Below are 24,812 nucleotides of genomic sequence, written 5' to 3' on the forward strand. Positions count from 1 at the left end.
TGGGTTTGCATTTTAAGTCTTGGAACTTTAAAAATATCCTAGGAGATGGAGATCTGTGGACTTGGACTTTGATGTAATCACTTATTTTACATATTTTTGGATTGAAATGCTCCTCAAGCAATGGAGGGCATTTGTGTGTTTTTGAAAACTTAACTAATTTTGTCTCTCTTACTTCTTGTCTTTAAAAATATCCTAGATGATCCCTTAACTTTGATTAATTACATTTTTGGTGTTTTTACACTTTTGAAATATTTTTGGAACTAAAATATAAACTTTATTATGAATTACATTGCTAGCATATAAAATATAGATACACCACACCAATTTTCTATGTTATCATTTGAAATAGTGAATTTGGTTAACATGTTTAAATTTTGAATTAATTCCAAACTAGTTCTTCGAAATATATTATGCTTATTAATTTATATTTATGAACGTCATGACACCATATTTACAATTAGTTTGCCATAATAAAATATAAATTATTTTGAACTAAGCATACTTTTTTTCTTTATCTTTTTATAATTTTCATATTTATAGATTTATTATTATCAATTTTTAGTTCAATGATTGATACGAATTTTAGTACTGAAAAAAGAACTATATCCGTTCCATAGTGATAGAGTCATTTTTCCATTTTAGGTGTTCCATAGTAGTTGAGTTATTTTACTTTTTAATAAAAAGTAACTCATTTTCCCACTCTTACTTCCCCCCTCTTACTTTATTATCTCTACTTTTTCATCTCTCCTACTTTATTACTCCCTCTGTCCCACAATAATTGTCACTGTTTTCCATTTCGGTCCGTCCCACAATAATTGTCACACTTCATTTTTACCACAAATGGTAAGTGGTTCCACTAACTCACTTCACTCACATTTTATTATAAAACTAATATAAAAAAGTAGGTCCCACATTTCACTAACTTTTTCAACCAACTTTTCTTTACATTTCTTAAAACTCATGCCCACAATAAGAGTGACATGGGACGGAGGAAGTATTTTTTTTATCTAATACATTAAACACCTCTTTCTTAATCTTTTTGTCGGAAAAAATGTCTCCACTACTATGGAACGGAGGGAGTACATTCAAATATACACCCTCAATCCTAAAATATTACTCCTTTGTCCGCCTGCTATTAGTAGTCTGAGTTTACCATTTTAATCCGTCTGCTATTAGGAGTTCCGGTTCACTTTTACTATAAATAGTAGGTACACCTCACTTTCCATTAACTCATTCCACTCACATTCTATTACTCCCCCCGTCCCTAAACAATATGCACTTTGTGTTCGGCACGGATTTTAATACAAAATTGGTAAAGTAAGAGAGAGGTAGATAGAAAAAGTAGTAATTAAACTATTGTTAGTGGAAATGGGTCCTCCCTCACTAGAGAGAAAATAGTTTTCAAAATTGAAAAGTGCATATTCTTGTGGGATGGACTAAAAATGAAAGAATGTCTATTCTTGTAGGACGGAGGGAGTATAAAACTAATACTCCATCCGTCCCATAAAAATAAAGATACTTTCCTTTTTCGTCCATGTCATAAAATTATCTCTTTTCCATATATGAAAAGTTCACCCGAGATATTTTAAAGCTGAGACGTGAGAGAGACAAAATTAGTGGTGTTCATAGAAGTACACAAATGCCCTTCATGCCTCGTGAGACATTTCGGTCCAAAATATGTTAAAAAAGTGAAAAAGACCAAATATGTAATTATATCAAAGAGATCTATTTCTCAGGATATTTTTAAATCAAGAGACTAAAAATGTGCGAACCCCAAAGTTAAAGAATTCATTTTTAATAAAATAACATTTGTATGTGGATACAATAACTTTTGAGATTTTCTTGTTTCTCCCTTAAAATTTTTAGATTTTCAACGAGTTTCCTAATAACTTTGATTTTTTCATTATTTCTAACCATAGATTTTTCTCTAAAATCATACTCCCTCCGTCCCGCACTATTTGCACTTATTTCCTTTCTGGGCGTCCCAAGTTATTTGCACTCTTTCCATTTTTAGTAACAATTTATACCTACAGCCGTAATTGTTGACTTTGTCTATCACTCATTCCTTAATCTCCGTGCCCCAAAGGAAATGTGCGAGTAGTGCGGGACGGAGGGAGTATTAATGTCTAATATTTTGTTTGAAACTTGCGTATGAGTATTAGGAGTGCATATATTTCTAGTATGAGTATAACAAATATACGGGTCTCAATAGCGAGATGAGTTTTCAGATTGAATCCATGAATATGCACTCACAAATTAAATACCAATTCTACTACAATGAATCGTAAAAACGCCGAACCTAATCCAATGATTGACAAAAATTACAAATTCTCTATGCGCAATAGATTATAAGTTTTGTCATTCATTTAAAACATATTGTTCAATGTAATTCACAAAACACTTGTTATCCACACATGTTACCTAACATAATTTTGAAAATAAATAAAGTAGAGCTATTAACAAAATAATTTTAATTTGATCGGAATTGTTTGTTGAGGGAAGAATTAAAAAAAAAATCTTAAACTCATGTATTTATCATAAATAACAAATAATTATCATAAAATAAGCATTATTTAGATCGAAAACAATCGTGAATATCTATACGTGGAATTAGTTATAGTTCCAAGAATGGCATTGCAATCGTTATATAGTTGAGATGTATCACTAGCATTGCTGATGCAATGACCTTGGAATCATTTTCAATTGAGTTCAAAATAACCAAGACCAACTATATAGGATCTATCAATCCTTGCAATTAAAGTTGTATGAATTACTTTCATATTTGATTTGACCATTCATATTTGTGTTCAAAATAATCAGAAATTTCTGCCGACATAACTAATATTTTAAGGAAATTTGGGTTTCAACTTAAATGGCAGCCACCGTTAACATTTAATAACAACATCAAACTGTCACACAATATCAGATCTCAAGAAATTACAGTCATGTGACTGTTTTAATGTCTTTTTTTTTTCTTTTTTTTTAATCTTTAAATGCTATAGTAATGCAGAGAATTTTATATTGCAAGAAATGGAATTGAAAATGACAAGTTTCTGCAATAGAAAAGTTTGCCTAAAAAATAATAGTAATATTACATCTACTAGTTAAGTCCTCTTTTGAGATATTTGAAGATAAATAAGTCATTTCAACTTTTCCAAAGGAGGCTATTTCCCAGCTCTTTGTACCTCGAAAATGTGAATATTTAAAGTATTTATATGCTGCAACATAAACAATTCAATTCAACTTTTCCAAGACTGGGTAGGAAAATTAAAGAATCAAGAGGATTTTCGTAGTACATACGTTTAAGGAGATAAGAGAGGATGAGCCCTATTCTTCAGATGCTTCCTAGTCTCACGCTTCACAACAGAAGCAAACAAATTTCTTCAACACAGAGAAAAGAAATGAGAAGAAAAAAAAGAAAAGCCCATTCTTCCCCTATCACACACCAAATCAACAAAGACTTTTTTTTTTTTTTTTTTATCTCCACTCAAAACCCCCTTCACCTCTCTCTCAACTCCATCTCCATGCAATGCAATGCAATTGCAACCCTCTCTCTCAAAATGCCAACAAAATTAAACACCCTCCTCCTATTCTTGATTCCCACATCACTTCTTGCAATCTCTTCCCTACACATGCTAAGATCAAACACCCTTCCTCCTTTCCCTATCACACCACATCACACTACCAAATGCAACAACAAAATCCTCAAGGTCTTCATGTACAATCTCCCCCCTGTCTTCCACTTTGGCCTATTGGGATGGAAAGGCGCCGCCTGGCCCGACCTCCACCGCCACATTCCCCAGTACCCCGGGGGCCTAAATCTGCAGCACAGCATCGAATACTGGCTCACTCTCGACATCTTGAGCTCCCACTTCTCCAACAATCTCACCGGCCGCTCTGCTCTCCGAGTCCACGATTCGCGCGAGGCCGATGTCGTTTTCGTCCCTTTTTCGCCTCCATTAGCTACAACCGTTTCGGAAAGAGCCACCACAAGCGGGGCAAGAAGAGCGCCGACGATATGTTGCAGGAGAAGTTGGTGCAGTTTTTGGTAGCTCAAGAGGAGTGGGAGAGGTCTGGTGGGAGAGATCATATCATCGTTGCTCATCATCCAAATAGCTTGTTGTATGCAAGAATGAAGCTGTGGCCTGCCCTCTTCATTATCGCAGATCTCGGGAGGTATCCCTCCACGGTTGCTAATCTGAACAAAGACGTTATCGCGCCTTATAACCACTTGATTCAGCCGTTCGCCCACGACCACTCTGGCTTCCACGCCCGCCCCACGCTGCTCTATTTTCAAGGAGCTGTCTATAGGAAAGATGTGAGCCTTCTTCGTCTTCATCATCATCAATTGGATATTTCTCTTGATGATGAATTTGGTTTTGCAGGGTGGCACCATTAGGCAAGAGCTGTTTTACATGTTGAGAGATGAAAAAGATGTGCATTTCACTTTTGGAAGTATTAAAGGAGATGGGATTAACCAGGCTTCAATAGGGATGCACGCCTCCAAATTCTGCCTCAACATTGCCGGTGACACCCCCTCGTCCAACCGCCTCTTCGACGCCATCGTCAGCCACTGCGTACCTGTGATCATAAGCGACGACATTGAGCTGCCATTTGAGGACATTCTTGATTACTCCGAGTTCTGCGTGTTTGTCTCCACCGCAGATGCTTTGAAAGACGGATTTCTAATCGATTTTATTAGAAGCATCGGCAAACAAGAGTGGACTAGGATGTGGACAGTGCTGAAACAAGTGGAGCATCACTTCCGGTTTCAGTATCCGTCACAGGAGAAGGATGCAGTTCAGATGATATGGCAGGCAATCTTGAGAAAGATTCCAGCAAGCAAGAGGAGGATTAACCGAGCATCCCGGCTTTCTCGAACGCCAGTGGCCGGAGAGAGGATGGTCATCGCAAGCTCTCTGCCGAGGATTTTTTGGTGACACCTTAGCAAAACAGGGCAGCTATGTAGTAGGTGCCTGAGTTTACTAACTAGATGATAACACAAATATCCATAGTGTTCAAACCATTCATTTCAATCTCAGTTTGGTCTGTTGAAATTTAAAGTTTAGAGGAATTCAAGAGGAAACAAAGTAATACGACAATGAGCATGTTGAATGAGAATCAGAAATGAAACATAATCACATTGCGCATGCTGTTATGACATGGATGCCAATCAAAGTACGACTGCAGAACTGACAACGATCGGATAAAAATCCTCTCTTCTTCATTATGGAAGTCCGGCCAAAAGTACTCTCTTCCCGTCAGGATATGCACCAGTTCAGCCGAATGTCTCGATGAGGAAACCCTTGTAGATGCTCATGAACTTGGCTACAAATGCTGCAATTTTAATTAAAGCAAAATCAATGTGTGAGATTACTAAAGATTGGAAGGTTTGTGTCGTAACAACTGTATCGATTGTTCAGCAAAACTCAGCAAATCATGTGACATACCTTCAAGGTGAAATATTGCTTTCTGTCCAAGACGCAACCTATGTTCCTGAGAAGAGCAAGTTAATGCTTTAGTTATATTTCTCTGGAAACATAGTTGCGCATAAACTTAACAGTTCAATCCGACTCTAAATTGCTCTAAAATTCACTTGTCAGACATGCTGATTTTATGTTTCGAGTTACCAAGGGAGGGGAGGGGAAAATAATAATGCAAGCAAAGCTTACATAATAAGCTGCCCAATGAGAGATCTCATGCTTGAGCTCAGAGTCCAATTTCTTCAGCAGTTCATAAAGCAATCTCTGCAATGAAAAGAAAATGTTAGCTCACTCGAACAAGTGACTGGGTTGGAAAAGCACAAACAAATGTCAACCTTTAAAATGATTTCTGGAGGGATACAATTAACAAGTAACTCATATAGCTTTCCACGGACCTCAAACAACCTACATGAAGAAATGCATTAGACAGCGGCAAAAACAAATCAAAGTAATATTGTGATAAGTTCTATCCAAGCAGCATTCCAAAAATACAACGGTAGTATAATGTAACAACATTCACAGGGTACTGGATACAAATAGCTAAAATATAAGTCAGTTCTCAGCGATGACTATCCCAGCATTGCAACCCTACATGAAAATGTCATGAGCAGTTATATATTTGCAAAACTACCTGTAAGGGAAATGTAAACTAATTTTTTTAGCAATACTCTGATAAAACTTATTATTGTAAAACCTTTTAGGACTCTGCTCCTTAAATATGCTTGACGCTATTTCAGAAACATATTCCTCCCAATCCATAGGTGGTATAGCTTGGTTGGATGTAAAAGGATACCTAATTGAAAGTCATGGCATTAGCACACAGTCAGGTAATCATAGTGGAAAGAGTTAATATTTATAAATGCAAAACAAAACTCACTGTTGGACACGACAAGTCTCAAATAACAGTATTGCCCTCCTTAGGCTTCGATTAGATTGATGTGCTATCCGGTCAGTAAATCCAGGTGGAAGTTGCAATGATTCCTTCTTGCCAATAAATTCCAACACCTTCATGATCTGACATAGAAAACAAGTACATCAACAGAGCATAAGAACATGCTAGAAAACTACATTATGTTAAAATGCTATCTTTGTTAAAGTCAACTATGACTGCTACATACTTCAAACACCTATTTTATTCATGTGATCATGTCTAAATACAATAACAAGAGTTGAAAAATACCTCTCCTTCTGTTGGCGAATTTATACGCATGTTCAGACAACGAGAGCGGATGGCTTCAGAGACCTTGGAAGAGCTATTACAGCAGAGAATTAGGCGGCAAGATGCACTATATTTCTCCATCGTTCTTCGCAGAGAGTGCTGGGCTTCCCTTGAGAGTTTGTCAACTTCATTCAACACTAGAACTGATAAATGCAATTCTATGTTATTGGTAAAGACGAACTGCACTTATAAGAACTGATTGAAATCCATAAATAGTTTCTAATAGTTCATTCAAGAAAGTTGAGATAAAAGGAGAACAAGTACTGCAGACTCAACCCAGAATCCGTTATGCTGTATTTATTCCTTTATACCATTTCAAGAAGTAATTGTTACTATTACTCAATGACATAAGTCACAAAATAAATAGCTAAAAAAGCATCCACAACGCATCACAAGCAAATCCTATAACAGCATTGATACATGCAAGAAAGGGCAGAATTACCTTTGAAACCCTTCCTTCCCTTGATGTCAATTGGCCGGTTCTTTGCCATTTCCTTAATAATCTCTTGAACCACATACCGGTCCTGAAATCCTGCATCGCTGGGATTCAGTTCAACATGGTGTGTGCTTGATACTGTTGTAAGCTCTACATCAATTGCTCTCGACCCAGCCTGCGAACACAATAAAATTTTCGTTCAATCTATAACTTGTCGAAAAACAACCAATACAATCTAGGGCGGAGCAGAAAGCATCTAGAACATATATTATGCTAGAAATTTGAGTGAGCAATACTCACATCAACTCTCCAAGCTTTGTTTTCCACTTTAACCTGCACAACATCAAATGAGTCAAATTATATCGTTCACCAGATAGAATGAATAAAACTTAAAAAATTTAAATTTCTCACATCCTCATCAGCTAAGTAAGAGGTCAAGTGTTACCCAGAGAACTCAAGAAGCAACATATTACACAGTTTTTCACGCTAAATCCTCATTGCTAGTGCTATATAATTTGAACATCTAAAAAAACAAGTAAAATTTCACCTTGTCAGCTCCGGGACCAAAGATTTGTCTGAGAAGGGCCATGATAAGGGTTTTTTTACCCGACCCGGATGGCCCATAGAATAGGAGATGAGGACAATCCTGCTCAGTCACCTGTAATCCACAAAGCATAAGAATTTATGGACGAAAGGCAAACAAATTTCGAAGATTTGGCACGTAAAAACCATTAACAATTACCAGTTTCTTCAGATTTTGGGCAATATCTTCGTGGACCAGAACCTTGTCTAGGGTTTTGGGACGATATTTATCCACCCACAACATTTCTTCTTCGAATCCAACAAGCACTTGCTTCTCCTCTTTAAAGATGTACACACGCACACAATCAGAGACGGTGATTATGGAAAAGCTACTATGTCGTGGCTCGGGAGAGGAGGGGAAGCTTGGAAGTGGCGGGAAACGATAGGTTAACTTACGATCGGAGATTAAAGTTGTTATTGTAAGTAGCGACTTTCACTGACAATTTCCCGTCACTGTTTGGGTTATACTTAGAGCATCCACCACCGTGCTCTTGCCAGCGGCACGGTTGTGGGCCCTGGCGGTACTATTCTGTGCTCTTCTGCAAGGACGAGCACAATTAATTTAAAATTCAATTAAACAATAACATTTCCATAATATTAAAATTCATTTAAAAACCACAATAAATATTACAAATGACAAATAAAATTAAACATTACATAATTAAAATCCTAAAAATGAAAAATTACATAATTAAAATCCTAAAAATTAAAAATTACATAATTAAAATCCTAAAAATTAAAAAAAACCACTACTCGTTGCCGAATTTCGCCCACATGTGGTTGATTAGGTCTTCTTGTAGTTGATTGTGGATTCGAGTATCGCGCATTGTGTGTCTTGTCTCGATCCTCTGGCCAACCGTCGTATGCTCGCCTCGGCGTGGGGAAGACCTCGCTGTTGAGCTTCCGGCTTCGTCCTCGTCGTAGAAGCTAGCCGCCCTCGGCCCTTCGTCGGCTATAATCATGTTGTGTAATATAATACACGTGAACATGATGTCGGCGATATTATTCACGTACCACAGCCGAGCCGGGGCCTTCACAATGTTGAATCGAGCTTGAAGGACCCCGAAGGCTCTTTCGACGTCCTTCCGCTCTAACTCTTGACGCTGCGCAAAAAGAACCCGGCTCGGGTCGTGCGGGTTGTGGAGCGTCTTCACGAACGTCGACCACCTTGGGTAGATACCATCGGCGAGATAGTAACCCATGCGGTATGTATTTCCGTTGATGGTGAAGTCGATCGCCGGTGCTACACCATTCATCACATCATTGAAGAGTGGTGAAGAATAGAGCACGTTCAAGTCGTTGTTGGATCCGGCAACGCCGAAATATGCATGCCAAATCCATAGGCGATAGTCGGCGACCGCCTCAAGGATAAGTGTTGGGCCGCCGCCTTTGTGACCGCTTAAGTGTTGCCCCCTCCAAGCAGTCGGGCAATTCTTCCACCTCCAATGCATGCAGTCAATGCTGCCAAGCATTCCGGGAAAGCCATGGACTGATTCGTGAAGACGAAGCAACCGTTGGCAATCATCGGTGGTGGGTGCCCGAAGGAATTCATCCCCAAAAGCAGAACGAACGCCCTCGCAAAAATTCTTTAAACAAAGGATTCCAGTGGACTCACCGATATGCAAATACTCGTCGAAGATGTCGGCCGTTTGCCCAGTAGCGAGTTGTCGGATGGCACACGTACACTTCTGCAACGCCGTGATACTTTGCCAGCCGGCTGCATCTACACCTGTTTGAAAGTATTCAACACGTGCGGACAATGTGTTGACAATTCGCATGAACAAGCGCTTTGACATGCGAAAACGGTGCCTGAAGTAATCTGCAGGAAACCGCAGATGGTCGGCAAAGTAGTCGGCAACGAGCCTTTCGTGGGCTCCCTCCCGGTCACGATGGATGTAGCGGCGATTTGATCTAGTGCGTTGAGGAGGATGAGCGGGGGTATTCGCCGCGACATATGCTTCGTAAGCGGCACGATGTTGTTCGTAGTATTCTTGTTCTTCGCGCTCCGCTTCCGCCATGAGATGAGTGAAATCCATTTGATGTTTTGAGTGAAGGTTGAATGTGTTGATAGTTTGTATAAGAATTATGAATGAGAGATGAATTGATGTGATAAACGAGTGATGAATGTGTGTATTTATAGATGATTTTGGGAAAAAAAATAAAAAATAAATCAAAAAAATTCAGAAAAAACGGGAAAAAACGGCCATATTTTTGGGATTTGGAAAATATTTTTTTTATTTTTTAGCATTATTTATAATTAAATACCGATTTAAAAAAAAGTTTGAATGCAACGGCTACGCCGTTGCCCAATCCCGTGCCGCCACGTGTGCGTCCGCTGGCACGGACGTGCTCGATGCATCGAGCAGCGCCGTGCCAGCGGCGCGAGCGCAGCGGCGGCGACCCTTCTCCTTGCCGCTGGCACGGACGGCGGTGGCGACGACCGCCACCGCTGCGGATGCTCTTACTCCTAAACAAATTAAAATGGGCTTTTTTCTTTGAAAAAAAAGTTAATGGGCTTTCTTGTTGAATATTTGTCTATAATTTTAATTTATTATCCTAGCAAAGATCAACGCACGACGAGTCTTGTTTGAATCGTCACATAATCCACAACAGTAATCTATTCTATTATTCATATTATGAATATAAGTGTGGACAATATGTATCCTGGGTAGTGTTAATCTCATTTTCCTCCCTTAGATTTAAGTTCCTTCTTAATTGGAACTGTTAGATTTGAGGATGGACGATCAGGATGAGAAGCTTACTAATGATCCCGTCCTTGCATTATTAGGGCCCTTTTGTGCATTATATGGGTAAATTAGTAAATGTACAGTACCAAAACCGCCCAAAAACTGAATGTGCGAAATTTAAGAGGGATTTTGCTATCACCTTCCATCTACTCCCACAATTCATCACTGCAAATTGTCTCCCCACATTCCCACCACTCTCTAATCCCTAGCCGCCACCTGAAGCAACCGGAAATCTACAGAGATACCGCGATTTTTGGAAGGTTTGCCGTCCAAACATTATTCCCGTAGTGCGCGACCATCTTGTTGAAGGCGACGAAAAGGTAGGGTTTCAAAAAGGTTAATTTTTCTGTAATACTCACCGCGAATTGGCAATATCCGCCGCCTACCACCCCACCTTCTCATCGATTCAATAATTTATCCCCAAAAAAGTCTCTGTTTTCAAACTCACTTTGGTCTCGATTTGCTGAAATCATAAATTCATTTTCCTTTTTTATTAGGGTTCTGCCTATTATTGGGTGTGAAATTATTTTCTGGTTTACCATGCTTTAGTTGCAGATTTTGTCGACGAAATCTTAGTGGGTTTTGATATTTGTTTCGTCTCGTAGATACAATATGATGAAGAGAGGCCGATCTTCAAGATCTCAACCAACGTCGGCTGAAGATGAGAGATCTATTTCATTTGCATGTAGGATTCCCGGTGTTGATGTACATCATTTAGTATTCCTTGGTTCATTCGTCGGCGTTTTTTTTGTAAATGGGGAGTAGGTGAATGTAATTTTATGTTGTGCATTACTTGATTGATTGGGTACATTATTAGTCACTGTTTACACATTATTCGTCAAGTATTATCCATTATTTGACTGATTGTGTATACGGGTGATTGGATGAATACAATATTCCTATGCGCATTATTTGATTGAATCTATATATTATTTAACTATTAGTATTCATTATTTATCAATTAATAGGTATTATTTGACTGCTTGTGTACATGGGTGAATGGGTGAATGCAATATTTCTGTGTGCCTTATTTTATTGAATATGTACATTATTTAGCTAGTAATTTATATTATTTGTCAAGTATTGAGCATTATGTGATTGCTTGTGTACATGAGTGAATAGGTGAATGCATTATTCCTATGTGCATTTTTTGATTGAATCTGTACATTATGTAGCTAGAAGTTTACATTATTTATCAAGTATAAAACATTATTTGACTGCTTGTGTACTTGGGTGAATGGCTGAATGCAATATTCTTGTGTGCATTATTTTATTGAATCTGTACATTATTTAGCTAATAGTTTACATTATTTATCAAGTATTGGGTATTATGTGACTGCTTGTGTACATGGGTGAATAGGTGAATGTCATATTCCTTTGTGCATTATTTGAATGCCTGTGTACATTAATTATCTATTTTTATACATTATTTCTCAAGTATTATGCATTATTTGACTACTTGTGTATATGAATCTAGTTGGTGCAATGTAATATTTCGTTGTGCATTATCTGATTGCTTCTGTACATTATTTAGCAAGTATTATACATCGACCATCAAGTATTATACATTCAATCATGTTCTGATGTTGTATGTTGGACAACAGTGAAACAACTTAGATTGGACATCGATGAAGCGGTCAATGATGTAATTCCAGTTGGAATTGCCCAGAAATTCCGGGAGAGATTAGCAGAGGCAGGGACAAGTACAGCTCAGGAAGAGCCTGAGCATAGGAAACCAAGGGGGAGGAAGGTCGACCATCTATACAGCCTCAGATATGGCCACTGGTGGGGAAATGCTGAGCAAACTAAATTGTTGTATACAATCATAACAAAAACATATCAGGAAAAATTATACATTACAGTACATACATTGTACATCACTGATTAGATAGATTACATTTTACAGTATTATTTGTACATTACATTTATCGATTAATACTACCCCCTAGTCGAGATGATAAATAAACCCCAGAGGAAGGACTGATACTCATGGACTTTAGTTACGGTTGCGTTGCTTAAACCATACTACACCCTAGCCCCAAGGATTGCTAAACCCTTGGGGAAAAATTGAAACGTGCCCCAAACAAGCAACCAGTGCCAATCTTAAACTATTCATGAAATTGTATAACATAAACAAACAAAACGGTTCAGAAAACATATACATTGTTGTTCACAAATCGTCCATTATATAGTCAATAACATGCATTACCTAGTACAATTTGGTGCATTATGTGTATCGGCTTAAAATACTACCCTAGCGACGCTGATAACTAAACCATAGAAGAAGAACTGATACTCGTGGACTTTAGTTACGGTTGCATTGCTTGAACCATACTACACCCTAGCCCCAAGGATTGCTAAACCCTTGGGGAATTAGTTAAGCGTGCTCCAAACAAGCAACCAGTGCCAATCTTAAACTATTCGTGAAATTGTATAACATAAACAAACAAAACGGTTCAGAAAACATATACATTGCAGTTCACAAATCGTCCATTATATAGTCAATAACATGCATTACCTACAATTTGGTGCATTATGTGTATCAGCTTAAACTACTACCCTAGCGACGCTGATAACTAAACCATAGAAGAAGGACTGATACTCGTGTACTTTAGTTACAGTTGCGTTGCTTAAACCATACTACACCCTAGCCCCAAAGATTTCTAAACCCTTGGGGAATGATTGAAACGTGCCGCAAACAAGCAAACAGTACCAATCTTAAACTATTCATGAAATTGTATAACATAAACAAACAAAACAGCTCAGAACACTTATACATTACAGTTCACACATCGTGCATTATATAATCCATAACATGCATTACGTAGTACAATTTGGTGCATTATGTGTATCGGCTTAAACTACTACCCTAGCGACACTGATAACTAAACCATAGAAGCAGGACTGATACTCGTGTACTTTAGTTACGGTTGCGTTGCTTGAACCATACTACACCCTAGCCCCAAGGATTGCTAAACCCTTGGGGAATGAGTGAAACGTGCCCCAAACAAGCAAACAGTGCCAATCTTAAACTATTCGTGAAATTGTATAACAAAAACAAACAAAACGGCTCAAAACACTTATACATTACAGTTCACACATCGTGCATTATATAACCCATAACATGCATTACGTAGTACAATTTGGTGCATTATGTGTATCAGCTTCCTCTATGGTGCACTAAATAATTTAAGCCAATAATACGGTTTCATTGCAGCGTGGAAAAGGGGAGAGAAAGAGTTCAGCGACGGAGTAGGGAGAGAAACACGTTTGGTGGGTGTGATTTTAGAAGATAACCGCCAAGATCTTCAAAGGAGAAAAACATGGAAGTTACCATAACAAACAATTTAGTGATTCTCTCTTTTGTCCTTTTCGGTTTTTTAGTGTATTTAATTTAATTGTAAAAGCCAATAATTTAGGCCTTAAGATCTTGGAAATAAACGGCTGAGATGAAGAAGGAGATTTGAGAAAATGTGGAAAAAGGATATGATGTATCCTGGATCAATTGACTTAAGTTTTTTCTCAAAGTTTCTATTGAATTACGAAAATCCCCATTGAAAGCTTAAAATACTGGTATAACTAACGTCGCATGGTCATATACAAAAAGATTAAGATACAAAAATAGTAATTGAAATCTAGATATTTATTTACAGAGTGTCAAAAAAAATTATAGATGAAAGGTTGCTGATCGAGGCACAAAATATACCAGGTAAACAACCATGCACGATTTGGATTTAGCATGTTTGCACACAACTAACTACCTTGCTTACAGAAAGTAAAGAATCATTAATGTCTTCAGATTCAGATATGCCTTTTCTAGGCTGTATTCTGATAAATTTGTTTAGGAGCTTTTTCTGGCATCAAAACAGAGCTTCTTGACTACCTAGTTGAATTTGGCAGTATCATTCCAATCCATACATGCAGCATTAACAGAAAATCAGAACAACGCTGCACGACACGAGAAGTTAAAAGCGTATTGTTTGAATAAATAGCCTAACATGTAATCAACACGCTGGACCAGTCAAAATTTTGCTGACAAAATAGCAGTTTAGCTCAAGCAGAATGGTGCCGAGAAAGCAAAGGCATCCCTTGTCCATAACTATATTATGCAGAGCACCGTCCCCTTTTTCATGGATTTGAGGCATGTTACTTACATTCAGCAGGAGAGGCATGCTACTTACGTTCGGCAGGTGGTTGTTTTCGCGCCAGAACTCCTGATTTTGAGAAAAACAAGCTGAAATTACATCTGGTAGCGACTTACCATCCAGAAAACTAGTTCAGTCACTGTTCAAACACAGAAAACTAGGTTCACAAAAACTATGATTATAAGATACAATTGAAAGATAATCAATCCCAGAATGCATACCTTTCTTTTCACAAGTGGCATCATCCATCTTCCAGTCTCATGTATAATAAGGTCTTGGTATTCTTTTATCCAACTTTCGCTTCTCCATTTACAACTGGACTTTCGCTCGTTTTGGGGGTACTGACAGATTTGGTACTGGTTCTCTTGGACCTGCTTTTATTAGTTTCAGTTGCATCCTTTCCTGTGCTTATAGACTTCTTCACAAACTTATCATCCGTAGGTGTTTTAGCCTCTACTGTCTGATTTTTGTCGCTGACACCGGCTTTCACATCAGGACTAGTATCCTCAGGAAGGTCGACTTCGTCAAGTTTAATATCAAGATTAGGAACTGATAAAGTCTTCTTCAGTTTACCCTTGTCTGGGCTAGGTTCTGGAAGTAGCGCGCGACGGCTCAGCCGAAGTTGTCCTTTCTCATTGATCTCTATAAGCTTGACATCAACACGATCTCCAGCTTTAAAAGCATCTTCTGCCTTAGCAAGCCAACTCGCACTCAGCTCACTGATATGACACAGTCCCTCTCGGCCAGGTGCAATTTCGACAAAAACTCCATATGGAGCAATTGTTTTGATTTCACAGTTCCTGTAAATGTCACCAATTTTCGGAACCATTGTCAGGTTGCTAATAATGGCTTTAGACTTTTCCAGGCTTGACAAATCCTTAGCTGTTATTCTAACAACGCCATTATCTTGCGTCTCAATAGACTCAACCCCAGTTTCTTCAATGATGCTCTTCACTTTCTTCCCTCCAGAACCTATGATCATGTTAATTTTATCTGGATTCACCTTCATAACATGAATAATCGGAGCATATCTTGAGAGTTTCTTTGAAGGAGGAGGAGAGCATTTTGACATCTCAACAAGGATATGCTTCCGGCCTTCCTTTGCTTGCAGGAGAGCTTGCCGCATGATTGATAAAGTAATTCCTACAACCTTTATATCCATCTGAAATGCAGTTACACCATCATCATTTCCAGCAACCTTAAAATCCATATCTCCGGACGCATCTTCACCCCCTGTTATATCAGAAAGGATTAACGGAGAGCCATCTCCTCCGAAATCCTCAGTGTTCAAGACCATCCCCATGGCTATTCCAGCAATGGAACTCCGGACTGGAACACCAGCATCTTGTAATGCCAAGCAACCCCCACACACTGAGGCCATGCTTGATGAACCGTTGCTTTCTGTGATGGTGCTTTCAACACGTACGGTATAAGGAAATTCATCTTCAGAAGGCAATATCGGCTCCAGAGCTCTCTCAGCAAGCATTCCATGGCCAATTTCTCTCCTAGATGGAGCTCCTGCACGGCCAGCTTCTCCAACACACGAGGGAGGAAAGGAGTACTACACAAACAACCAACAATGGCAACCATCAAGCAAATGAGCATACTCCCGACAACATTTATATCAAAGGAAGAGTGGCTGGGGACACACTTCAACTGAATAACATCAATCAAAATCTTAATACATCATAATATTTCTATCCAGCACGACTTACTAGCTAGAAATATTACAATGTAATATGAATTTATGAGCTTGATTCGTGACTGATGTTAAATGTTGTTCATATTTACGGTACTGAAAATTATCAGTTAGGGCATTTTCCAGTGACCAGCACTGGAAACAAGGTCTGAATATAAACTAGTCAGCTTCAACATTATGTATGATTACCCAGAACTAGTAACATGTAATCATTTGCCTAGATCAGTAGAAAATAAATATACTTCTAGATGGCTGAGAGGAATATAGCCCTTGTGGAAATCCTAGATTAATATAGATTTGATAGGAGCGGGATTGCATGAGAGAAGATGTTCCAATGATAGCATTATGTGATAAATTAATACCAACTGTTAGCATTTTAGGAGAAACTAACGTGTGTTTTTTTATCTACACTAAATCTAACAATTTCAACCAGATATATATGAACATTTTGGGGAACCTCACCTGAAGGTAGAATCTCTTGAACTCCTCTTCATCCACAAGGTTGTCTATTCTCTGTGCCATTTGCTTATCACCAAGGGTAGCCACAGCTAATGACTGCAAAGCAAAAAATGAAAAAAATCAATAGAGCTACAGGTTTATTTAGTGGAGCCTCAGCCAACTCAAGTAATATTTGAAACATCACATTCACTGTTAATCTACATCAAAATCTGTGTATATTCAAATCTGTTATTCGATATTAAAACTTGTATATTAGGTTATTGCTTACTTCTATGTTTGTTCTTCTATAAGGTTTATAGCACCAAGTTGTGTAAATAGTTGAATAGTTTCAAAAATGAAGAAGACAGGTGAAAATCGAGAACAATATACATTGCAGGAACCACGGTGCGTGATTTGTTTCAGATATTATAGGAAGCCTAAGATACTACATGTGATAAGGCGTTAATTAATTACATCAGCAAACTGGAAACTATTCTCATATAAATCTATACTGCATAAATTACATGCATCAGAGAAGAATATTAAGGGAGAGATAATATTGTACATAAGATCTCCGAAAAGGAAAATAAATATGAAAATCCCCAAAAGATGCTATAAAGGTCAAGTAAATACAATGAGGGTCATGTACAAACAGCCTATTAAAAATAATGTGAACTATGCAGAAGGAAAAATTATTAGTCTCTCTACCAAATAAAAGGTCCAGACCTGGGTTTCGCCTCGCGTAAAAAGAGCACTTCCATGTGCCCGGGGAAGTAATCCACAGCGTGAATTAATCGATCGCAACTCCTCAGGATTTCTGCCGTCACTCCTTTTTCCACCCTGATAAATCAAGTATGATAAGACAGAGGAGCTATTTAGTAAAATAACAGCAAGACATAGTCCAACAGAATGGGCAGTGGATCTCAGATTGTAAGGACTTAGGACTTTCTATTTGTCAGAAATAGTTAGGGGCTGAAGTTGCACAATTAGCTGGAAAGTTTACGTTATTCAACATGTCCTCTCTACAGATCCATTTCCTCTATTTATATGTTTCTGCTTTTTATTAGGAAAAATGGAAAAGAAAAAAAATGCTACAACCACCTCGTGTAGCAAAATAATATCACTACTCAAATTTAATGCAAATTTTTTATTAGCATTAAAGCACACCAGATAAAATAACAAACTGTACAACGAAAAAATGTAATTTAGACATCTTTATTTGATTAATTAGGATCTTGCTATCTACAAGAAATTACAGGGTTCATATTAATGGTGAACAAATGATTAGTTGGTTTAACAATAATGCAACATCTCATATAAACTGCAAGTGAGATGGAACCATGGATACTAATTCAGGTTGCTTATTTAAATTTAAAACATACCTCCACAATACGTCTTCGTAAGAATTTTGATGAAACTTCTTGGTAAACTAGCTTCACATCTACCTCCGAGTATAGCTATAAGAAGATCATACATCAAAAAATTGATTCGATCTTATCAGACAAAATTGTAAATCTGAGCACGAAATTCAAGTTCCACTAGTCAGTTATAAAACTGTACTTTTTTACTATAAATGAACTTACTGAAAAATTATCACGGAAGCCCCAGTTTATTGATAGATAAAAAAAGCTTAGCATCTAATCATGTCTAGCTAATTTATCCCAATAAAATAACAATAACTGGATATATAGTTAGAACTTAGAAGTAGCATACATCTATGATGTGTAACTAGATCCCCAAAGCATTTCACCAATTCGGTATTCTTTATCACACATACACACAAATTGAAGGAGAAAGAGGCCAATCTACAGGCAGGCATTGCTATAAACCTCTTGTACAGCCATGCCATCCAATGGAAAAGTGAGTTGCATCACAACTTCAGATGATCACATCTTCAAATCTACTTAAGGAAATCACAATCAAGTTTCTCCAAGGACCAAGACTTACCATAGGGGCGGGCTTCTTCGGGACAGGCTTGATACGGACATCCCCTTCATCAACTTCACCATCAACTACAACCTCCTCGTCCTCATCTTCAACCTCTACCAAGTCAGACAACACCACTTCAGAAGGAAGGGAAGCTTCAGTTTTACTAACAAAACCCTCTTCTGTAAGTATGTTCAAAACTTTTGCCTCCAAAGACGATAATGCCTTTCTTCTAGGAATTTTCTCCTTTATTTGTAGTGCTTCAACTAATTCATCACCTGCAATTTCCTGAACATTATGAAACATCAATGTCATGAACTAGAGGATGCTTATGCCTTATATCACATTTTTTAGACAACAAACAACATAAGTGACTACATATTCTCATCCAGAACATTTGCAAAGAACGTCAAAATTATACAAATAAAACTGCCCCAAGATTGTCAAAATTCCTATGTTTGTTGATAATGTACTTGTAAACTTCAAAATAAATATTTGTTCACATAGTTAGCGCTATACTTGGACAAAAATCCAAAACTAGCTTACCATGGATAGCTTCTACCAAACCAATGGCCTAAGATTTCATCTAAAGAAGCATTATTGCTCCAAACTTTTGAATTACCAATTGAACATTTCAAGGCTAAATTTCGTGGTCTTGGTATGTCTCAGAAGCTCTCGGCTAATTAGAAGAGAGGTTTTGACAAAATTCACCTGGGTTTTTTAATTAAAAAAAACGAATCAAACAAAACTAACGTATGTATATACCGAGGTTTACAGCACAAAGAACCTCATCTTGCATAAAACCAAAAAGGAGAAAACATTTTCCACTCTAGGAACATGTTTCCACATTTACTACAGTGAAAAAAGATATGAACAAGAAAGCAATACAAAGAACGCTCTCGGACAAGCGACAAATAAAAGGTAATTGATAACATACCTCAACATGCTTATATAGCTCTGGAGGGGGTAATTTGACTGCATCCACCATTTTTGGTTTTCCACACTTCTTCACCAAGGATTCCACCTCCATGCATATAGCTCGTACAGCACTCTGCCATAGTAAACAATAAACACATTTTCACTAACATAGATCTTTCGCTGGTTTAACTGACAATGGTGTCATGTTGGACAAATAATTGAAGCTTGCAATAATTGCAACATGGAAAACAATCTCTTTGTTCACTCAAAATTTCCATTAGAAAAGTAACAATGAGATGAATAAACCATCCAGAAACGTCTTTGTGAAACCAAAGATACTTTTGTTGAAAAGGAACTGAAATACTCCCTCCGTCCACCATTTAAAGAGCCCTTTTGACTCGACACGAGTTTTAAGAAATTGTTTGACTTTGTGAAGAAAAGTAAAAGGAGAAAGTGAGTGGAATGTGGGACCCATTTAAAATATTAGTTTTATATTGGATTGTGAGTGTAAAAAGTTGGTGGAATGTGGGGTTTGCATACTAAAAGCGGAATAAAGTAAATGGTTCTATAAATCGTGGACAAACCAAAATGGCAAAATGGCTCTTTAAATGGTGGACGAAGGGAGTATTAATCACAATCACTCAAGTCCAATTGTCATCACACACGCACCTGGAGATTTACAAGATTTGGATCCCAAGTAAGTGGGAGTATATTGATGCCACAAATTATTAATGTGAGGCTGTAGGTTGTTTAACAAAAAATCATTAATTATGAATGTATAAAAACTAATTAATGAAATTTTGTTAAACAACCTACAGCCTCAAAACAAAATCATATCCTTGGAGGAAACCAACTCAAAGATATGACATGAAAGATATGTAAGCACCTGTCCAACTTCAACAGCTTCCAATAACTTCTCTTCAGGCAGGAAATCGCAGTATCCCTATGATGATCCATTCATTCAGAGAAATAATATGATCAGAAAAGTTTGCAAGCAAAGCTGATGACAAGATGTTAAATTCACACCTCCAATCATCAAGAACAGAATAATTGTATCGTTACAAATAGTGTACATAAATTAGTTAATAGTAAGACCAAGAACTCGTGAATGTTCCAAATAAATTTAGAATCATATGTACAGGCTTACAGAAAATCATTTATGTATCAATGAACTCAGAGATGTAGACAGTAATTGGTAACACCTCAATCATCAATATCGCACTCTCTGTCCCTGCCAGCAACAAATCCAGTTTAGAGTCCTCCATCTCCTTGATAGTTGGATTCACAACAAACTTATCACCAATGAGCCCAACACGGACACCAGCAACAACTCCAGAACTTGGCACTTCTGAGAGAGCTCTATTGTGTCCAATGACACACATAAGGATATATGTACCTTAGTTAGATTTCATAAGGTTAACTTTAGTACGCCACTAAAAGGGAACCAAAAAAATAAACATACACTGCAATCCCAGCTGCTGTCACCGCCAAAGAATCTGGAGGATGTAAACCATCATAACTCAGGACCTGCCTCATGGGATAATAGAAGATCAAAAGACAAGCTATGAACTCATGTTTCCTGAGTGAGGCAAGTGAACTCAGATAGACAGAAAACGCAAACAAAACATAAACTTGGTCTCGAAAAATGGCATGATTCATATTGGCACAAAAGGAAGAACCGACTAAAGATAAAGATGAATCTTAAATTATTCCCAAAGTATAAACTTGCAACATTCACATCTCAAAAGTTATAGATTCCAAACTCCACCAAATTTCAAATCCATCAAAAAATTTATTTCAGACCCATCCAATATAAGTAACAGTCTGAGTCCAGTAAACAAATTTCTAAAATTCTCAATTAACATATGAGGAATGTAAGTAAGTCAAATATCACCAACAACTCTACAGAACGTCTAAAATCATTCCTTATGCTCTGATATTTTTATTTAAAATTAGTTAAATTGAAAAACATGCTATGGATTTGAAAGGGCTTAATTGCAAAATATCACCAACAATTTTACCAAACTCCCAAACCCAATCCTTATGTCTAATAATTTTATGTTTAATATTAATTAAATTATTAAAGTAAAGTACAAGATATGGATTAGGATGAGTATTTATAGAAATGTTTCAAAAGTTGTGTCTAAACTGCAAATTCACTATAAGGTTTTCCATACAAAATATTCAAGAAATATAATAAAGTCAAAAGCATTTGAAAATCACTAAACTGTCCAGATGAAATAATCAAGGACACATTGTACATTAAAAAGTTCGTATGAAGGTCATACCCATGATAGTATCTGCGTTTCATGATAAAATCCCTTTGGCATAGTGGGCCGTAGAGGTCTATCTATTAATCTACAAATGAGAACCTGAAAAAAGATATAGCTAACAACATTAGTAGGTCAACAAAATACAGAAATTGTGAGACACAGCATCCATAGTTCTAAAACATTCTCGACAATCATTAAAGCAAAAGTTCCTCAGCATCAAATTGCAATGGGAATACCTCATGATCCTTTGTCCTCCCCTCTCGCTTGAAGAACCCACCACTGCTCAATGGCAGAACAACAGAAAGATAAGTTTCCACATCAAGCTAGGAGTTAATAAGAAGGAAACTGCTGAACTTAAAAAATTACCTAGTACGACCAGCTGCTGAAAATCGTTCTTGATAATGTACAGAAAGAGGAAAGAAATCCGTAGGCTCATTGGGATCGTCATTGAAACAAACAGTTGTGTAGATAACCTACAATAATTCATCAAACCATATTATTCATAAACACGAAGACCAATTTAAACCTTATCACCACTAGGGACATCAAAAGACATGGATAAACACAAGGGGTGATTTTTTTTCATAATCAATTGTGTCAGCTGTTCATGGAAACTAAGAAAATTAAGTCTAACAAAGTCTATTACTTACAGTTTCCCCATCTGTAACAGTAATGGCAGCACTAGCCTGTCTCCCAATGTGACCTGTCTCAACAAGTATCTGTGAAAGTCGAACGAAATTCAGAGGAAAGAATTGACTAAACCTATTTCCCGCGAAATTCAATTCGAAGAATCAAACACATAACAAATTCAAGGACCGAAAACACTTACATGACGATCACCGACGGGAATTTTGATTGAGTAAGGAGCAAAAGACTGGTGAGGAGCATCCGCGCTCAGAATGTCTGGCTGTGCAGCTACACAAGCTCCAATAGTAAACCTATTGAACAAGCTACCGCTGCCGCTGCTGCTTATTTTGTTTTTTCTAGTTCTCGGAGTCCGGTGAACATCATTTGACGGCTGAATGGATGAAATGTGAATTCTGTTCGTCGGAGGAAAGCAATTAACCGACGAAAAATTTGAACTTAATTTGAATTTCTTGGAATTCGAAGCTCTGGGTTTGGAAAGAGGGGCGTGGAAGCTATAATTAGGGTTGGCTGCCAACATTGCCGCTTCTTCTCCTTCACCCTCACCTTCACCTTCACCTTCACCTTCACCTTCACCTGCACGGTCAGTGTGTGTGTGAAGTGTGCATATTATTTGCAGGCTTATCCACTGTCTTTGCGAGTAATGAAAAATAAATTATTAAAGTTTGTGTTAAAATTCATTTATAAATATTAGGGCACTAAGTCAGCTGTGGGCTTGGACCAGGAGAAAGTTAGGCGCCAAACATGTCGAATAGAGTCATTGTGCCAGCCCAATATTGTAGTGGGCTTCAACCCATGAGAAAGCAGGGCCAGTGGCCCGGCCGCCATGGATCTCAATTAATTTTATATATGCCCAGTGTCATTTTTGGCACTATTTATTAATAAAAAATAATGTTACTCTCTCAAACATTGCGTGGTGAATCGGTCGTGCGGTTATAACTTGCGTGGTGACATGTTTAATTAGCCTACTAACCAATCAATTGGTTAGTCAATTCATTGAAAATTGATCAAAATAAAAAATACTTGCTCCGTCCCCAGATAGTTGAGACATTTCTTTTGAGCATGGAATTTAAGAAATTGATTTGTTAAAGGTTAAAATGGAGAGAGAAAAGTAAGAGAGAGAATAAAATAGGAGAGATGAAGAGGGAGTAAAGTAAGAGAGTGAATAAAGTTTTTATTAAAAATGAAATGACTCTACTATCTTAGGACAAATAAAAAAGGAATGCGACTCAACTATGTTGAGACGGAGGGAGTAATTTAATATCCTCTATTTTATTATGGTGGTCTCGGATGAGAATGAGACATGTAGACTAGTCCAACCCACTTAGGTGGGCTTAAGGTTCAATAGCCACCCGACCGGGCGAAGATCTTTTTACTTGTGATTTTAGCATTTATTTTAACATTTTTTAAAGATTTGATCCTTATGTAAAAATATTCATTTGAAGATCTTTTTTATAAACATTAGATCATTTTATCAAATCCGTTTATGCTTTGAATTACGTTTATATCAATTTCATTTTAATGTTTGCTTAAGTTAATTTCCAATTGCTTAGGTAAATGTATTCGTTCTAGTTCATAGATTGTGGAGCCAATATAAAGAGATTTTATTGGTTAAAATTATTTTTGGTTGTCTTTTATCGTCTTGAAGAAGGTTTATATATTCTAATAAGGTCTCAAATTTCATCCATTTCTCCATATTTTTTTCTTCCATCAATTCCTTTAGATCTGGCTTTTTGTGGGTTAGATTGTACCAATTTCCAAGATAATTATGGATCTAAACATAACTATTCACGTCATTTTGTATCGAGAGTCATATGTTCTTGCTCTTGGAAGTGTGACCCAACTTTCTTTATTTTTTTTTTGTTAGCCTACTTTTATTATATGATTATATTTAGTTATTATAATTAGATTAAGCTAAAATTTTAACCACTTGTTCTTTTATATGTTATTTATCTCTCTTTAAAATTGGGGCATGAATAACCCTGGTTTGATTGATCTATTATTTAATTGAAATTTGTTGCTTTGTGTCTTTTTTTATATATATAATTTGGGATAATGTGAAACTGAGTATCAATTTGAATATCTATCACACACTTGGATTTTTGTCTCTTGTCTTGTTCAAGTTTTATTGGTATAATCATATTTTTCCCATACAACATACTCCCTCCGTCCATGAAAAATAGACAAAATTGTGAATGACACATATTTTAATATATAATTGATAAAGTAAGAGAGAGATAGGAAAAGTAAGAGAGGGGGAAGAAAAATGTAGTGAAATGAGTGTTAGAGCATCCACAATAG

General features: G+C 37.2%; 3 protein-coding genes across 5 annotated transcripts; 1 reads left to right on the forward strand and 2 right to left on the reverse strand.

Moving 5' to 3' along the window:
* The first annotated feature begins 3,772 nt into the window (after positions 1 to 3,772).
* LOC121795780 (probable arabinosyltransferase ARAD1) lies at positions 3,773 to 4,940 on the forward strand. The gene is made up of 2 exons (XM_042194381.1): positions 3,773 to 4,318; positions 4,386 to 4,940. The coding sequence occupies exons 1-2, from the start codon at positions 4,019 to 4,021 to the stop codon at positions 4,938 to 4,940; spliced, it is 855 nt and encodes a 284-aa protein (XP_042050315.1). The 5' UTR covers positions 3,773 to 4,018.
* A 72-nt stretch (positions 4,941 to 5,012) lies between these two features.
* LOC121795779 (replication factor C subunit 3-like) lies at positions 5,013 to 8,138 on the reverse strand. The gene is made up of 11 exons (XM_042194380.1): positions 7,881 to 8,138; positions 7,686 to 7,796; positions 7,439 to 7,471; positions 7,145 to 7,313; positions 6,664 to 6,845; positions 6,361 to 6,497; positions 6,178 to 6,276; positions 5,819 to 5,888; positions 5,673 to 5,747; positions 5,451 to 5,496; positions 5,013 to 5,337 (listed from the first exon to the last, which is right to left on the reverse strand). Exons 1-11 carry the CDS (start codon positions 7,962 to 7,964, stop codon positions 5,279 to 5,281), a joined length of 1,065 nt encoding a protein of 354 aa, XP_042050314.1. The 5' UTR covers positions 7,965 to 8,138; the 3' UTR covers positions 5,013 to 5,278.
* A 6,095-nt stretch (positions 8,139 to 14,233) lies between these two features.
* On the reverse strand, positions 14,234 to 23,144 carry LOC121795781 (probable polyribonucleotide nucleotidyltransferase 1, chloroplastic). Of its 3 annotated transcripts, XM_042194384.1 has the most exons (16): positions 22,954 to 23,144; positions 22,696 to 22,884; positions 22,517 to 22,585; positions 22,233 to 22,339; positions 22,103 to 22,145; positions 21,882 to 21,965; positions 21,056 to 21,120; positions 20,796 to 20,952; positions 20,480 to 20,536; positions 19,613 to 19,726; positions 18,697 to 18,963; positions 18,132 to 18,206; positions 17,476 to 17,589; positions 16,774 to 16,866; positions 14,834 to 16,173; positions 14,234 to 14,751 (listed from the first exon to the last, which is right to left on the reverse strand). In XM_042194384.1, exons 1-15 carry the CDS (start codon positions 23,029 to 23,031, stop codon positions 14,899 to 14,901), a joined length of 2,787 nt encoding a protein of 928 aa, XP_042050318.1. In that variant the 5' UTR covers positions 23,032 to 23,144; the 3' UTR covers positions 14,234 to 14,751; positions 14,834 to 14,898. The 3 variants fall into 3 exon arrangements, with proteins under 3 accessions (XP_042050318.1, XP_042050317.1, XP_042050316.1); XM_042194383.1 differs by having other exon boundaries at positions 14,234 to 14,681; positions 22,696 to 23,144; XM_042194382.1 differs by having other exon boundaries at positions 22,696 to 23,144.
* Between the last annotated feature and the right edge of the window lie 1,668 nt (positions 23,145 to 24,812).

The sequence above is a fragment of the Salvia splendens genome, chromosome 3, assembly GCF_004379255.2.
Source record: "Salvia splendens isolate huo1 chromosome 3, SspV2, whole genome shotgun sequence".
Classification (NCBI taxonomy): Eukaryota; Viridiplantae; Streptophyta; class Magnoliopsida; order Lamiales; family Lamiaceae; genus Salvia; species Salvia splendens.